At 35.8% G+C, this 18451-nt stretch overlaps 1 protein-coding gene across 4 annotated transcripts in view; it reads right to left on the bottom strand.

Annotated features, from left to right (window-relative positions):
* ARID4B (AT-rich interaction domain 4B) overlaps positions 1 to 18451 on the bottom strand; it is a 145875-nt gene that overhangs the window by 67536 nt on the left and 59888 nt on the right. For all 4 annotated transcript variants that reach the window (XM_035008490.1, XM_035008491.1, XM_035008489.1 and 1 more), the window contains exons 3-7: positions 17368 to 17478; positions 14428 to 14493; positions 10353 to 10443; positions 7455 to 7534; positions 1732 to 1823 (exon numbers count right to left, since the gene is read on the bottom strand). In XM_035008490.1, coding sequence (XP_034864381.1) covers positions 1732 to 1823; positions 7455 to 7534; positions 10353 to 10443; positions 14428 to 14493; positions 17368 to 17478 — 440 coding nt within the window. The remainder of the gene's footprint in view (positions 1 to 1731; positions 1824 to 7454; positions 7535 to 10352; positions 10444 to 14427; positions 14494 to 17367; positions 17479 to 18451) is intronic.

Genomic DNA, 18451 nt, shown 5'->3' on the forward strand with positions numbered 1-18451 from the left:
TGAATCACAAGTATAGTAGGAAAATATTAATATGAAATATTTTTTCAATGCAAGGATTAGTCTTTTAATTTCCTCCCTCAAAGGAGTCATTATTTATTTACTGTTAGAACTAATTTAGAAAGTAACTGAAGTACTACTCTACCTAAATAAGAGTCAATCAGTTGAATGGGAAAAGGCCCACAGAGCATGGGTGAGTTCAAGTCCTTGTCCTTTCCTTCCTGTGTTCCTTGGATTACTTACTGTCCCTAAGCCCAATTCCCCCAGTTTTTAATATGGGTAAAAATAATACCTATCTTCATGAATTTGCCCTAAGGCTAAAAGTAAGCAATATGAGAGATAGCGCTTACCCAATTTCTATCTTCAAAGCTCAGCCACAATTAGATTTAATATGTGATTCTAAATACTGAATGAAAGCATTCACTTACACTAAAGATGTCAATAATTCAACTCAACATTTATTTTTAACAGCCATTCTGACAATATTTGGGCTTAGACATGTTAAAATTTTTTTCAATTTTATCCAAGTGAAATGTTCAAAATTGTTTTTAAAATAACCTCCAATGGAATACATTAAAATCCCACCCCTTCCCATTTTCTTTGCCTCCTATGGAGGCAACTATGTTTTTAACTGTTTCAGCTATTTCTTTGATAGTTACTACCTTATCTCTAAATAATACTCTTATACTAATTTATACATTGTATACATTATTCTGTTGAATTCCTATTGTTACTAGGACTTAATTTTATATTTAAGCCACCTCCTCTCCTCCCTCCATCTTACTAAGTTTTCCTTTCTGATGTAATTTTCAGGGTGAGTTACTTAATGCCTTTGCTATTTTTTCTCTATTTGTTATCATATTATCTTTAATTTCCCCCCAATGTTCCATTATATTAGGTAACTGAGTCCACCTTTTTAATAGAGACTTTCATTCTTCCACTGTGCATTCTATTGGCTACCAGCATCTAGTATTACAATGGAGAAGTCTGATGCTATTCTGCCTCCCAGTCCTTCGCAATAAATTATTTTTCTTTCTGTAACTCTTTGAAAATTGTTTCTTTATCTCTGATGACCTGTGATCCTTTTTAATTTAGAGCCTTCTGGAGCCTAAGCATGGCCCATTAAAAGTAATTTGTTAAATAGGTAGAATATATGTCACAACTGTAGGACATGAAAATAAGGAAGACGGTTTCTGTCAAGGAGATTAAGATTATTAGGAAGAGAAAACAAATACTACAATGACAATAACAGGTGAAATACTGTTTTTGACATTAGATAAATGCAAAGAATTTAAGGGGTTCAGAGGAAAGAAAACAGGTCTGTTTTCAAGGGAAGAGTAGGGAGACAAAACAGTTCACATAAAGGTGGGAGCATTTCTGTTGGTGACTGAATGAGTGGGACAATGACATGTATGGGTGGATCTGAGAAAGAAAAAAAAGAGCATGAATAAAAGCATGGTATCAGGGAAACAAAGGATGTATTCAGCGAACGTTCACTGGTTCCATTCTGACTACAGCATCAAGATACATGTAGGGAGAAATGGGAGGTAGATATACAACTGTTAAGGTTGGCTGAGCATGGAGAATCTCAAGCACCCGTGCCAAGGAGTCTGAAATTACTATGAGATCCAGTTAGCATTTTGCAAAGTACAATTTCAAATTAGTAACTCTTAAAACAATACTAGAAGGAGAAATGAATTCAGGTTCAACTAACAGTTATGAAAATGGACTTACATATGATTAGATCTTCTTCCTCTATTTGTTTTCTTCCCTATGACAGGAGTGCCAAAATGTTCAGGGTTGGTGAGTGGGAGCTGGTCTAATGTCTGTGGGTAAGAACATAAACCCATCAAAGTTACGACGTAGCAAGTTCTTTTTCCCTTTTAAACCAAATCAGTTTAAGAATATGCTTAGATTTGAAGATTAAAAACTGCCCCAAGGAAGACTAAAATACAACTTTCCTAAAGAGAGACAACTGTCATTTCAAAGATATTAGAATAAAGATGAATGAACCCATTATTGGGGGGGGGAGTGAAAAGAAATTCAGTTGTTCTTTCCTCATGGTTTCATTATCTATTTGAAGGCTGAAAGACTTCTAAGAATGATTAAAATACAAAACAAAACACAGCTCAGTAGAAAACAGACTGGAGAGATACGAAATTTATATGTAAGGACCTAGCACCTGCATTGGAGCCAACTGCAAATAAAATTTCTCTTTGTTCAAAGGGAATCATAATCCATAATATAAAATTCTTGGTAACAAAATTATCCAAAAAAAAGCATCAACTGTTTGAAAAAAGGCTTTAGGTAGGATATATTATTACTCTGCAAACATTTTCTGCAATAAACCTTTTTTAAAAAATATGTAAATATTGACTTTTCTAAATTTAATTTTCCCTTCCTTTTTAATCTGCAGCATCCAATACGGTGCTTGGTATGAAGATAATGATCGGTAAATAAACATGTCTTGTTGTCAACTGACAGTTCATGTCAAACCCTTTCTCCCTCACCCCATCCTAAAATAATGATTTCCAGGTGAGGAATTGGTGTTGGTTAAAAGCAGAATGAAGGAAAAAGGGATCCTGGAATGATTCCCTTCATTTCTCAATATCAGACACTTCTTAGATTTTTCTTGTCATTATTTCCTGAAAAGATTTATATAACTATAAAGTTAAGGTCTCAATCTGAAGACGCTATCCCAACTAACTGAATTCTCTGAATATCAATTTTGATAATCTTACTTTTTCTGCCTTTTTAAGATCTTCCACACAGTTGCTATTCCTTTCATCCAACAGAACCTCTGCTATTACAGATAATTTCATGAATACCAGGGGAACTAAAGACCCCACAAAAACTGTCAGGATGGGAGTGAGGGTGAGAAACTACTTTGGATAAAGACTTCTCAAAGTTACAAACTAGGGTGTTATATGAAAGGGTATATATCAATTTAGATTTAAAAAAAAAATCAGACTATCTAAGTATAAACTGTTAATATTTAAAACTTTTATTTTTAAAACAGATAATTTTGTTGAAACAATGATGAACTAAAATGTGAAAGGGGAAGCATATTAATAATCTTGCATAACTTATTAGATTGCATAACTTCTGAGAATATATGTAAATGTACCTGAGGTACACAGATCTATGTATCCAACAACAAAGAATACTGATATAGGTAAAAGGTACTACCCATAAAACATAAAGATCAATTCCTTCAGAAGACAAAATATATTAACTTTTTATAGGGCATAAAATCTAATCTTTCAAATCTAGCTTAAGTCAGGCATTTAAAAGATATTAAGAGGGGCATCTAAGTAGCTCAGTCACTTAAGCATCTGAATCCTGATTTCAGCTCAGGTCATGACCTCGGGGTCCTGGGATCGAGCCCCGTGTCCAGCTCCACACTCTGCGGGGAGTCTACTTGAGGATTCTTTCTCTCCCCCACCCTCTGTTCCCTCACTCACTCTCTCAAATAAATAAAATTTTAATAAATAAATAAATAATAAAAAAATCTGGAGGCAAAAGTTGGTCCAAATACAGTAGTATACCAAACAAAACCTCTTTAGAAGTCACTTGTCAGGGGTGCCTGGGTGGCTCAGTCGGTTGTGTCTGCCTTCGGCTTAGGTCACGATCCTGGGGTTCTGGAATCGAGCCCCGCATCAGGCTCCCTACTCAGCGGGGAGTGTATTTGTCCCTCTCCCTCTCTGCTTCTCACCCCTGCTCGTGCGCTCTCTCTCTCTCTCACTCTGCTCTCTCTCTCAAACAAATAAGTAGAATCTTTAAAAAAAAGTCACTTATCATTAACTCCTAATTATGCTTCCCAAGAGCAAAAAATTTCAAAGTACTATATTTGGTAAACAGAGAAAATAAATTAATCTAGATTCACTTTCGGTCAAGCTAACAGAAGGATTAAACGCCCCGCCTCACTCCCCTAAAATTAAGATTGCTCTTGTAAAAGCAGAGACTTCTATTAAGTACTGTGATTTCTATTTTAAGCATCTGGTATTCACCAGTTACAGGAAAGAAAATATCCAGGATTTCCGATTTCTCTCCCTATGTAATAAAGAGAACAGTAAGAAGCTGTATCTCTGTCCCTGGCCTCAAACCATGCCCAGGAAGGTAGGAGCACCTTTATTTCAAGTGAGAGAAAAGACTGCGGGGAGGGTAGAATGTGTTGCGTCAAAACCTAAAGAGCAAAAAGCAGAGACTCCTAGCTATACTGAAGCTAAAAGAAAATTCCATAGGCCTAGGGGAAACATGCCTATGTCCCTGTTTCTTAAATGGGCTATAGGAAATATGGAGCTGAGATTTTACCTAACTTTTCTTTAGAGTTTTCAACTGCACGTAGTAAATGCACAGCAAATACCAGCTGATGAAACTACTTCTGAATTATATGCTCTGCAGAAATGCCCCAACCCCCGGGCAGTGGCAACACTCACTAAGCCGGTTAGGGCTAGAATCAGTGATGTTAGTGCCGTCAGACTGACGGAAGTGCTGTTGTGATCTCTTATTACGGAAATCTTTTAAATTTAAGTCTTTAAGTATGTAGCTTATTAATGGAATTAGTGACCCCAAACACTGCCAGTGGCTTTTTGCTCAAAGACCAAAGTTATTACTGATAATAACAATGCTCTGAATAATTTTTCAACAAATTAAAAATGTTTTTTGAAAATATGAAAAATATCAAATAAAGGGAAGGAATACACAGATGGCAGATTAAATACACTCCTGGCCATGCTATCACAGAACTCAGTACATTTATAATCTTAAAATATTTGATTGTTTGATTAATGCTTTTTCTCCTCCAACAGATGGTAAGTTACTCGAGGATAAATTCCATGTCTACTTGGCCTATCCTTGCGTCTCCAGTACCTAACATAACACCTGGCTTATGAGAATGGGATATGGAACAATACACCAGTATTCTAAGTACCCTCTAGCAAAACATAGAATCTAACACATATAGACACACACAGTAAAAGTGGTCCACCGTGAAGATGAGAAGGATACACTGAACTACTTGCTCATGTTGCTTCAGCCTTTACACAGTAAAAGTGGTCCACCGTGAAGATGAGAAGGATACACTGAACTACTTGCTCATATTGCTTCAGCCTTTACACTACAAATGTCTTATGAACTACACAATTCTCCTATAAAAAAAAAAGTATTTTAGATATTTTAGATATTTCTCTGGATTAAATAAATAAGGCACATGCCTTCACTAAGCACATGAAAAATCAAGTCTTCAAAGCCCCCATATTCACTCACTACTATAACTGTACACATACTCTAAGGGAAATGAAATTATTTTTAAGAATTATATAAACTTAGGGGCGCCTGGCTGGCTTAGTCGGAAAAGCATGCAACTCTTGCTCTCAGGGCTGTGATTTTGAGCCCCACACTGGGTGTAGAGATTAAATAAATAAACATAAACAAAATTACATAACTTATAAAGAATTGTTACTTTATCACTTTGGCTTTAGAATTTGCAGTGAAAAGCCAAATTCACTGCAAATTCTAAAGCTGTATTTCCTATATTTAAACCTTCACAATTAATTCAACAAATATTTACTGAAGGCTTTTGTATAGAAAACACTGCTGGGAAAAGAAGAGCCTATCAAAATGACAAAAAGATGGCTATTACCCCCAAAACAGTTTAAAATCTTACAGGGAAAATAAGAAAAGTAATAAAAAAAAGACCATCAAATAAGAATAAGAGAAGTGCCAAAGGATCAAAGGATAAGGGATCAAATCTGGTTAGAAAGCTCATGAAAGACCTCATGGAGAACATTAAGAGGAGCAGTACTCAGCAGAAACCAAGAAAAGAATATGAATCATAATCTGAAAATACGAAGTAGTCTTATAAGACAGAAGTACAGGGAAATGGGGCACCTGGCTGGCTCAATCAGAAGAGCATGTGACTCTTGATAGTGGGTTCTGAGTTCAAGCCCCACATTGGGCATAGAGATTACTTAAATAAAAACTTAAAAAAAGGGGGGGGGGAAGAAAAAATAAGTCCAAGGAAATGTTACAATATGAGACTGAAAAAAATAGGCTGGAATCATAATACACAGAACCTGTCCCAAATTCTGAACTGGATTAGGAATTCAATTATTTAAGGGAAAAGGAAAAAAAAAAAATATATATATATACTTTAAAGATCTTATTTATTTATTTGACAGAGACAGACACAGCGAGAGAGGGAACACAAGCAGGGGGAGTGGGAGAGGGAGAAGCAGACTTCCCGCGGAGCAGGGAGCCGGATGCGGGGCTTGATCCCAGGACCCAGATGCTTAATGACTGAGCCACCCAGGTGCCCCAAGGAAAGTATTTTCAAAACAAGAAAACATAAAATAAAGTTTAATAGTTTAATAAATAATATAAAAACATCCCCAAAGAAACACTGTTCTAAATAGTGACAAGAAGAAAAGTAATCATGGTTTGGCCACAGTGTGCATTAATTAATATTTATAGGCTGGATTATAGAATATAACACTTTAACAATACGTCCATTTTTAAAATTCTGGATTGCAAGCTACTGATTTACAAAACTTTGTGAACCCTCCCCTCCATTCTTACTAACTTAACACCTTTCAATTCTAGAGCATGGCTTTGGTACTAGAAAATACTGGTTTCAGAACCAGCTCTGACCATCAATTTCACCATTTGTAAATTGAAGATAATAATGCTATCTACTTCATAGTGTTATGAATGTGATGATGTACGTAAAGCAGTGAGCAAAGTCCCTGGCAAATATAAGCACTTCATTTATTCATCTGACTACCACTTATTCAGCTCCTACTCTATGCCAGGCACTGTCCAAGGAACTGGGAATGAGTGGTGAAGAAAACATATAAAATCCCCACCCTTGTGACACATTCTAGGGAGGGAGGCAGACAAATAACTAAGCACATACATATCCTGATGTCAGAGAATGACACAAGCTATGAAGAAACCTCGGTCAACCTAGAAGGATTAAAAGGATGGCAGGGACTAGTGAAGAAAGGGCAGTCAGGCAAGGCATCTTTGAGGAGGGGCTATAATAATGTCAGCCAGCAGCAGCAGAAGCAGTAGTAGTAGTAGAGGTTGTTAGGGACTGCTTACAGTAGCTACGGATCCTTTCATGATGAGGGGGTTCAAGTGGATTATAAATGGAACATCTCTTTTCTACAATTATTTAAAATTAGAGTCTACATAAAAGTTGCCTAAAGATAACAGTTAAGCAAGATCATTGAATTTTCATTGTGGACAAATGCTAAAATATTCTTAGAAAAAAAAAAGGATATATCACCTGGTACTCAAACACAAGGCCTTAAAAACAGGGTTCACAGATTACACGATAATGATATTAATGAATTTTCCTGATTAACAAGTAAGTTGCTTGAGTTGAGTAAGAAAAATATGCTCCCCCTAATACAAAATATGAAGACACAGTCATTCATTAAATGATTACTTACTTCACTTTCAGCAAAATGCCTCTCTCCTTTCAGGCACAGTGAAGATCGTCTCAGTGTCTTCTCATCTCCATCATCAAAAACTAGGACAGGAGGTAAAATTGGAAACTACTGAAGGATTTTTCAAAGATTAACACGATGATATAAATTATCATTTAATTTTCTGAGTGCAAACAGAACCAGTGTTTCAGAAGATTACATTTGAAATTCAGTTCAGATTTTATGTTTTCTAACTGACAACTCCAAATACAGAATATGCTTTCCAGTTTCTAGCAATAAGGAAATAATATACCTGAAATGAAAACATCTTCCCTGACCCAGAACACACCAAAAAAAATAAGAAGTTAGCATTTTAGGAAGAAATAATTTAAATGCTAATTAACCCTTCTCAACATGGTAAAGGAAAGGCAAGTTTTCCAACTGGTAAATACTGACAGATTTACCGAGAAAACAAAAAGAATACAAATGTATTTATTCAGACTGCCCCTAAAAAGTTACTCTGCTTTTACTATTTAAAGCAGGGTTTCTAAACCTGAGCACTACTAGCATTTGGGGGCAGATCATTCTTTGTCGCGAAGGGCTATCCTGAACACGACAGGACAGTCAGCAGCTTCCCTGGCTGCTAGCCACCGGATGCCACCAGTGGCTCCGCATTCACGACAACCAGAATGTCTCCGGACACTGCCAAGTGCTCCCCACTGAAAACTACTTATTTAAAGTACTAAAATGTTCCAGCAAATTTACTGTAAGTTTATGCATACACAGAATATATGTATATTTTATACTGTAATTTTATAGCATATACTTAACATTCCTCGCAAATCATGGGGAAAAAATACATCTATTCTAAATAAAGTTACCAGGCTTTGATTTTAGAAATAGCAGTTTTTACCTAAGTAACGAAATTAGGTTCTTATATATTAAGTGAAATTTCATGTGAGACTGGATAAATAACTTTTAGTACAATGTTTTAATGTTGTAACTAAAATATTCAACGAAAAAAATGCCACATTTATGAGACTGACTACCATACACAATTACCATCTAGACTTACTGCACAGAACATGCTCACAGTCTTGTCACCTACATAAAGTCAAATTTTCCTGTCTCAAATTAAAATTTCCCCTCTCTTCACCAAGTTTTTCCTCACCCCACAAAAATATAGAGAAAACTCATCTATACTATTTCAAAGGTCCATCAAATTTTGACAACATCAAAGACATTTTAACTAGGTGTTTACGCTCACCTATGAGGTCATTATAGAGTAAGAATTATTCCCATTCAATAAATAATACCAGGATAATTGGCTATTAATTGGGGGGAAAATATGACATTTCAGAATGTCCAAAAAATAAAAAATAAACTGTAGATGAAATAAACAGCTATTTGCAAAGCAAAAATAAAACTATAAACTGAAGAATACAATGGAAAATAAATTTATAACACTGATGGAAGGAAGCCCCTTAAAACAAGATTCAAAACTAAAACTACAAAGGAAAAGGTGACCACAGGAAAAAGTGACAATATGAAAATTGATAGTGAAAATAAAAGTAAATAGGAGAAAAATACTTGCAACTAAGGTAGCCAGGGGTTAATATTCAGAATATACAAAGATCTCGTCCTAAAAATAAGAAAATGTAACCAACCCAACAGGACAAGGGGGAGACTGGGAAGACACTATAAGATGGTAATTCAAAAGGGGCGCCTGGGTGGCTCAGTCAGTTAAGCCTCCAACTCCTGGTTTCAGCTCAGGTCATGATCTCATGGATCTTAAGATCAAGCCCCATGCCAGGCTCTGCACTCACCAGGGAGTCTGCTTTAAAATTCTCTCCTTCTGCCCCTCCCCCCACTCACGCATGTGAGCCCTTTCTCTCTCTAAAACAAGTAAGTCTTTAAAAAATAAAAAAGATGGAGGGGCGCCTGGGGGGCTCAGCTGGCTAAGTGTCTGCCTTCAGCTCAGGATGGAGCCCCACATCGGGCTTCCTACTCAGCAGAGAGTCGGCTTCTCTCTCTCTCTCTCTCCCCTCCTCCCTCTGCCCCTCCCCACTGCTTGTTCTCTCTCTCAAATAAATAAATCTTAAAAATAAATAAATAAATAAAAAGATGGTAATTTGAAAGAGAGAAAATATAAATGAAATGATGTTCCTTTCAATAAACAAATGAAAAAAATGTTCAATCTCACTTAATCACAGGAGGGGAGTATTAAAACAAAACTGAGATACTACTTTGTACCCAGATGGGCAAACATTTTTACAGATTACTAAAATCAACTTTTACCTGGGCTGGGAAAATGAGTGCACTCACACACTGTCCATTGAAGTGTAAATGAATACCCTCTTCTAGAAAGGCAGTTTTCACTACCTAAGTTTTAAAGTACATTTCACTTCACTATGCCTGGTCCTCAGTGTACACATACACCAGGAAAAGACAAGAATAATGTACATGTACAAGACATTCAATCCAGCATTTATTGTAATGGCAAGAAAATTGGCAACACCATCAGTAAAAGAAAATAAATTATGGTACAACAAATATGAAACATACTACTATAATTAAAAGAAACTTCTCTGTTGCACAACAACATGAATACAGGTAACACCACTGAAATGTACATTTAAAAATAGTTAAGATAGAAAAAATTTCTTTAAGATATATTTTGAAGTGAAAAAAGCTACAAATTCAACTGTATAATATATACACTAATTTCAAATTATACTTTATGTACATACTTAGGAAATAAAAATTTTTAAGACCTGGAAAGATTAAAAAAACATTAACAGCAAAACAAAAACAAAATATATTAACAGTAATAACATCTATGGCATTAGGGGAGGAACTGAATCAAGGAAATTTTGATTTGTATTCTTTGAAAATACATTTTTAAAAGATTTATTCCCTTACCTACAGTGTACCAACTTGCATCTGTTAACTTATTGATAACAGCTTCCTGATATGCACCATCAAGATTCTTCACTTCCACAATAGCTCCGACCTAAAGTATTTTTAAAAAGTTAGAAAAACTTTTAGAAGGTAAATGAATAAAACAAAAACTAGCTCTTTTTTTTTTTTTACCTGAGTGTACGGTGGCGAAGAATAAAAAAACTACTGATTTGATTTGTCTTAAGGCGCCAGCAGTTTTACCTACCACTGTTTTTGTACCATCAGTGAAAATGTCAACACAGTAAAAAAGGTAAATAATATCTAAGTATTGTTATGAAAACAGTTTTGCCCTTACAACCTCCCTGAAAGGGGTCCTGGGAGCCCCCAGAGGTCCTTGGACCATACTTTAAGAACCATAATCTCTGAAGTTGACTATCCTTGCCTTATATTAGCACTCATCCTTCAAAGAGGCCGGGGAAAGGTAGAAACAAGAAAGAGCTTTGACATTTCCTTAAGAGTTATAATGTTCCACTAATGACAATCATTTAAAGTATTTTCCATCTAATCAAGAAAATGCCGATAATTACATTTATATGGTCTTTGTAACTACCTCAAACTAAGAAGTTTCTGCACAGTGGAGGATATCATCAACAAAATGAAAAGGGAACCTACTGAGTGGGAGAAAATATTTTCAAATATTTTACCTGATAAGGGGTTAATTATCCAATATATAGAGAACTCATATAACTCAATAGCAGAAAACCAAACAACCCCATTAGAAAATGGGTAGAAGATCTGAACAGACATTTTTCCAAAGACACACATGTGGCCAACAGGTACATATAAAGATGCTCAACATCACTCATCATCAGGGATATGAAATCAAAACCACAATGAGGTATCACCTCACACCTATCAGAATGGCTATTATCAAAAAGACAACAAAAAGCAAGTGTTAGCAAAGATATGGAAAAAAGGGAACCTTTGCGCACTGTTGGTGGGAATGTAAAATAAATTGGTGTACAGCCACTACAGTAAACAGTATGGAGATATTTAAATTAAAAATAGAACTATGACCCAGCAATTCCACTACTGGGTAACTATCCAAAGAAAATGAAAACATTAATTCAAAAAGGTATCAGCACCCCCATGTTCACTGCAGCATTATTTACAACAGCCAAGATATGGAAACAACCTAAGTATCCACTGGTGGATGCATGGATACAGGAAAAAATATACAGATAATGGAATACTATTCAGCCTTTTAAAAAGGAAGGAAATCTTGCCATTTGCAACAACATGGATGGACTCTGAGGACATTATGCTAAATGCAATAAGTCAGATAGAGAAAGACAAGTATCATATGATATCACTTATATGTGGAATCTAAAAAATCAAACAAACAAACGAACGACCAGAAGCTCATAGACACAAAGAACAAACTGGTCATTGCCAGTGGGTGGGAAGGGAGTGGGGAGTAGGCAAAATGGGTAAAAGTGGTCAAAAGGTACAAACTTCCGGTTATAAAATAAGTCCTAGGGATATAAGGTACAGACAGCATGGTTACCCTAGTCAATAGTACCATATTGCATATTTGAAAGTTGCCAGGAGAGTAAATCTTAAAAGTCTCCATCATAAGCAAAAAAAAAAAAAAAAAAAAAAAAATTTAAACTATGTATAGTAATGGATATAACCAGACTTACTGTATTGATGAAACATTGAATCAGTATGTTGTACACCCAAAACTAATAAGATATTATATGTCAATCATACCCCAATAAAAATAAAATACAAGTATATGGTCTTTATGATGATAACAAAAAATAAACTTGTTCAGAGAGAGACTGGTAGCCCCACACAATGCCCAAAATGGGGAAGGAAACTGGAGAATTAATAGAGCTCTTATTAAATGACTACAGTCAATAAATACATGATTTAATAAGTGGTCTAGGTATTACATTTCATGTGAACTCATTAGAAAATATATTTAGATCAAATGACCATCACTTTTGGTAGGTTTATTTCCTCTAAGAGAAACATTTATCCAAATGCTGACAGTTTCTATCAGGTAATAGAAAGCTATGAAGTATATTAGGGAACAATTTAAACTCTATACACACGCAAAAAAAAAAAAAAAAAACCCAATAGACCAAAAAAAAATACTTTAACAATCTTGAGACCAAAATTTAATATACCTGCCTATGTCAAAATCAAAATTGGTCCTTAGCCCTAATCACAAAGAATAATTCAATACAGAAAGAAAAGCCAAACAAGTAAAATAAACCAACTGTGCCATAAAGAGGTGGGAGCAGAAGGAGAAAAAGAGGGCCTGAGGATACAAAGCGGTTGCCTTTTCTATCTCTTCACAACACTGAGCATATTTTGTAGCTGGTAGGAGCTGGCCCAAGCCAATGCGAACAGGGCACCTGTCAGTGAGAGTTATGCTGGTGTGCTTCTGAGGCAAAAACACAAATAAGGCACAGAAGTGTATGTGTTCTGAAAATTCAGAGGGCACATGCTTCAATGACAAGGGGGTGACCCTATCAGAATTCTAGCTCTGTCATTACTGGCTGTCATGGCCAGATTATTTTATGTCCCTTTAGTGTCTTATGTAAAGAGCTGTTAGGATTATATAAGACAGTATGTGCAAAAGACTTATTAGCACAGCACTAGCACATACTAAGTGCTAAACAAACGGTGACAAGCATCGTAAGTATACACGTTTTGTCTTTTTTGTCCCTGAAAATGATGAACATGTGCATGTAACATTAAAAATGGCACCTACAAAACAGAAATGGTGGAAAATAATTTTTATAAGGCAAGATTTTTTTTTTTAATTACAAGCTTTAGCTCTCTATAGTGCCTACTAATGCTCTGGGGATCCAATTAAAAGTCTTAAAAAAAAAAAAAAAGGCTTTAAGTCAACCACAAACAAACAACTGGCAGATACACATATCTAATTCCCCCAAAAGTACAGCTGTGTCAGTAAAGGATTTTTCTTGTATCTATAAATGTTTCTTTAATTTTGTTAGCATTTCTTAAAACTCACCCAGGCAGGCCACTGTCCAATTTTCAGACATTCAAAAGGGCCAAAGAGCACACCGTGGCTACCCACACATTCTCTTTAGCTTGCTCACTAGTAGAAAGTAGAGCAGTACTCATTTCACCCACCAGTGAGGAGAAATGAAAGCAAATAAATAAAACTATCTGTATGTAACATGCTTATCACTTTAATTGCCTGATAACCCTTAAAAAATTTCATTTGCCTGTAGTTGCTTCAACAAATTAGCACTCTAAAAGCTCTTTGTGGCTCAGTCGGTTAAGTGTCTGCCTTCGGCTCAGGTCATGATCTCAAGGTCCTGGGATCAAGCCCCATGTCGGGTTCCCTACTCAGCAGGGAATCTGCTTCTCTCTCTCCCTCTGCCCCTCCCTGCGCTTGTGTGAACACACACACACACACTCTCTCTCTCTCTCAAATAAATAAAATCTTAAAATAAATGAATAAGGGGCGCCTGGGTGCCTCAGTCATTAGGCGCCTGCCTTCGGCTCAGGTCATGATCCTGGGGTCCTGTGATCTAGCCCCACATCGGGCTCCCTGCTCCGCGGGAAGCCTGCTTCTCCCTCTCCCACTCCCCCTGCTTGTGCTCCCTCTCTTGCTGTGTCTCTCTGTCAAATAAATAAATAAAATCTTTTAAAAATAAATAAATAAATGAATGAATGAATAAATAAATAAAAGCTCTGAGGTTCTTAACGTGTTGGGGTTTTTCCCTCACTTTTCACATTATTACAGAACCTCTATCACTTAATCCCTAATTCATCACCTATTAATTCTGGAAGTACAACATGGTGAAAAGTAAACATGTGAGTAAATAAAAAGCAGTCAATGCTTCCTTGATGTTTACTTCATTTCTGACCACAGGTTTTCCTATCACATCAAGTTTCACCGAACATTCTATTGTTTTCTACTGGTCTAGTTAGAGACAATTATGTTTATCAACTCAGTAACAGCCAACGATTAAAAAGAAATGACCAAGTATAATTTTTAATGTCTCCCATTGAAGCATCAGAATTAATAATGAATAAATAAATGAATTACCTTTAGTGGGCCCTTTATGTGGTCATCCTGAACTTCCACTGTTGAAGAATCATGCCTAAATGTTACCTAGAGATCACAAATTTAATTAGCAACAAGCCCACACACACAAAAAAATCAAGTGACACAAGCTCACCAACGCATGAATTCGTTCTCCTTACAAGTAATCTAACACAGCTGTCTAGTATATATAAAATCTCAATCCCTAAGCAGATTAACTGAAAAATTTATTACTTAAACAGACAAATGCCCAGACTAAATCAGTTGGTATTTCATGGATTAGACTTTATTCAATACTATTAGCTATTACTTTAGTAGTATAATTTCTTTTCCTAAAAAATGAGGGGGGGGGAAACAGGTGGAGACCTTAGGCTATTAGATCCTCTATCATTCTGTGAAGGCCTAGTTTAATAATAAGCAGTAGCAACAAACATTTATTGAGAGCTAAGCATCAGGCTCAAGCACTAAACATATAATCTTTACAACAACCTTATTAATAGGTAGGTATGATTGTTCCCACTTTGTTGATAAGAAAACTGAGGAGCAGAAAGTATAAGTAACCAGTCCAAGATCACAGAACTGGTACACAGTAGAGCTGAGATTCAAACTCGGGCAGTCAAGCTCCAGAAGTTTACTGTACTCTGTATCAGTACAGAAATCAGAGAATGGGAAACCAGATGTGAGGAGATTAAGTTAAAATAAGGGTTCAGGTTTAAATATTTCACATTAGTTGGTGAAAAATAAGACAGCTTCCAGTATTCAATGTAGAAAAAGTTGTTTTCCCTATACAAAGCAAGAGTTCTTACAGGGATTGAACCATCAACATGGTCTTATCAGATGTCTATGGTAATCAATCTACGTAATATGCTCACAAACAAGTTATGAAAAGAGATGTCCTATACTCACAGCATCCCAGGCATTTCTGTCTCACACAAAAGCATTACCATGCTTTATTTAAATTATGTGTTTAATTGTCTCTGTCACTCACTCAGACTGTAAGCCACTTTATGACAGAGATCAGATTTTAACACTAGAGTTTCAATACCTAATATAGTACTTAGCACACAGTAAATGTATAATAAATGAAAATTGATGAGGAAGAAGTATATCAACAAATTGTTGGAAATGTATTAACTTTGTCTGAATCATAAACAAACCAGAAATATACCACTATATCTGTTGAGAAAATAACTGAATTATAAACAGATTTTTAGAGCAGCCAAAAAAATTAACAAGTTTTAGCTATCCGTTATTTACAAGGCACAAGGTACTTGTACTCTGTGCTATCAACAGAAGCAGTAAAGACTAACAGTACTCTTCCTTTGATTAATAGCAAGAAATGGCAGGAGTGATACACGCCATTTAGCTGGTTCATTCATTACACAGCAACACCCAGCTGAGACTGCAGTCAGGGCTAAAATTCAGCCTGTGCTCTGCAAACCAAAGCATGGGTCCTGGAGTAAAACTGCTCCTGTCCTAAGGGAGCACCTTTTTCTAACTAACACAGAAGTCTTATCTGTAGGCCAACCTCCCCTGAAGAAGCTATCTACCAGGAGGGAGGGCTTTTGTCTAATTCACAGTAAGATATTACATGTGTTAGTAGGAGCCCTGTCTGGAAGAGTGAGGAAGCTAATAAAAAGCTTTCTCTGGGCGCCTGGGTGGCTCAGTTGGTTAAGCGACTGCCTTCGGCTCAGGTCATGATCCTGGAGTCCCGAGATCGAGTCCCGCATCGGGCTCCCTGCTCAGCAGGGAGTCTGCTTCTCCCTCTCCCACTCCCCATTTGTGTTCCCTCTCTCACTGTGTCTTTCTCTGTCAAATAAATAAATAAAATCTTTTTAAAAAAAAAAAAGCTTTCTCTTCATTTCCAAGATGGTAGTGGCAAAAAAATGAGTGCTCAGGGAACACCAGTGTGTGAAATCAGAACAGGGAATGCCACTATCAGAACACTGTAAGAGTACCCACAAAAATCAAATCACGGAAGAGCTCACAGATACCACACATGTGAAAACTAAAGGCATGGTGTGGCCAAGACTAGACTCCTACAGATTTACAGTTTATTTAAAGGTCTTGTCACAGTGGATCTTAACTAGGAGTGTAAATCAGAATCGCAGGAAGCTTTTTTCAACACATCCATGCATAAGGAAAGAACCTAGGATATAGACATGGAAAAAGCTCCAGAAGAAAACCTGAAACTCTCTACTGGACATACACCTCTGTGGCCTTTTGACTTGGTGATATTCAAACCAATGTTTTACAGGGTATCTGCTACTCTGCACCATAAATCCCCTGAGGATGAAGATCAGGCCATCCTCATATCCCCAACCTCCTTCCACCTAACAGAGTACTCTGCACAGTTTACCACTCAGTAAATAATTGACAAATGAATAAATATCTACCTTCAAATACTTCACTTGTCCTATATTTTTCAACACTGATAAATTTACTAAAATATAAACAATTACATTTCTTTTTCTGCACTGACACAAAACACAAGTATTTAAGAAAGGTTTTTTAAAAGAAAGATAGAGGATAAGGAAATCAACAACTAGATCTACCTTACTTTACTGTTATCTAAAACACCATCAAATTATAAATCACATCTCAACTTAATGGCTAAAATGGTGGGGGGTCTAAAATTAAGAATTAAACTACATGACTTCTAAGGTCCTTTCCAGCCTTTTAGAAAAGGCTAAAAACACAAACAGTACCAAGTCTGTCAATATTGAAAGGGCATTCAAAATATCAATTTGTAAGAACCTAACTTCACTCTAATTAGAATACTTTAAAATCCCAAATAATGTTTTGTTTTCAGGTATTTGACAACCCTTATATAGAAACTAAACTCATCTTGCAGGAAAAAAAAAAGTCTTAAATACACCCACCAAGAACAAGTTTAAATATCAAATACTGAACATATAATTTATAAGATCTACATATACTTACCTTGACTTTGACAAGTCTTTTTGCTGTCTTGATCTTAGCTTCACAAAAGGCTCCTCTGTATTTAGCACTCACATCAGTGCCCACTGTCAAATAGGGAGGCTCATCAAGGGCCTAAAAATGCAAACAAATATAATTAGATTTAAAAGTCTTTAATTCTTTAGCACAATTAGACTTCAGGCTGGCAGATCTAATCCCACTATAGCTAAAAAAAAGTTGTAATAATTGATGTATTCGTTAACAAAAACCATCCACAAAATACTCTAACTTAAAAACAAGTAAAATCTATGTATCAAAAAATCTATTTAAATGTACATCATATAAAATAAAAATGCATCTTTTTTCTCTATATAAAATACATACAGCCCATGATATGAATCATCTTAATCACAAATTTATCACTCTATCCACCCTTCCATCTACCCATTCATTCAAATATTTATTTACTATATGACCACCTAAAGAGAAGGCAGATCCTTAAAAGCCTCAAAAATTTTGGCTACATCTTAGAAGCCACCCAAATTCAGAATAGCTTTGTCATATCCCTACCTAGACAATTCTAAGGTAGAATAATAGCACAGAAGGGGTGGGAAGAATTACATGTATTTCAAGCAACTGGAGAAAACAATAAGAAGAAATCCAATCTGGGAAATCTTAAATGCTCTGGCATGAGTTCACTGTTTATTTACCCTTATATGTTAAATATTTGAAGTTTCCTCACTTGTGATTTTTTTTATTGTGTGTGTGTGTGTGTGTGAGATTTAGTTTTTAACAGTCCTAATCTAGCTGCTCTGACTCCAAAATCAGGTACACTTCTGTATAAGATCTATAATTTTAAGGAGTTCTGCTTATATTAATCATTGCATAATCAAGGAAAGATTATGTAGGTAACTTTGCACAAAGTATTTTACAAGAAATACTAATATCCTGAGATGTTCCACCAAAAAGAAGAGGAGAAAGTTTGGGAACATCAAACCCCTACTCTGCCTCATCGTCCAAATAAATCTTTTTTCTATTAACATCTTGCAGAAATTCTATAGAACATAAGGTGGAAAAATGCTGTTAATATAGCAGTGAATGATGAAAA

The sequence above is a fragment of the Mirounga leonina genome, unplaced genomic scaffold (assembly GCF_011800145.1).
Source record: "Mirounga leonina isolate KUSES-001 unplaced genomic scaffold, KU_Mleo_1.0 Mir_152, whole genome shotgun sequence".
NCBI lineage: Eukaryota > Metazoa > Chordata > Mammalia > Carnivora > Phocidae > Mirounga > Mirounga leonina.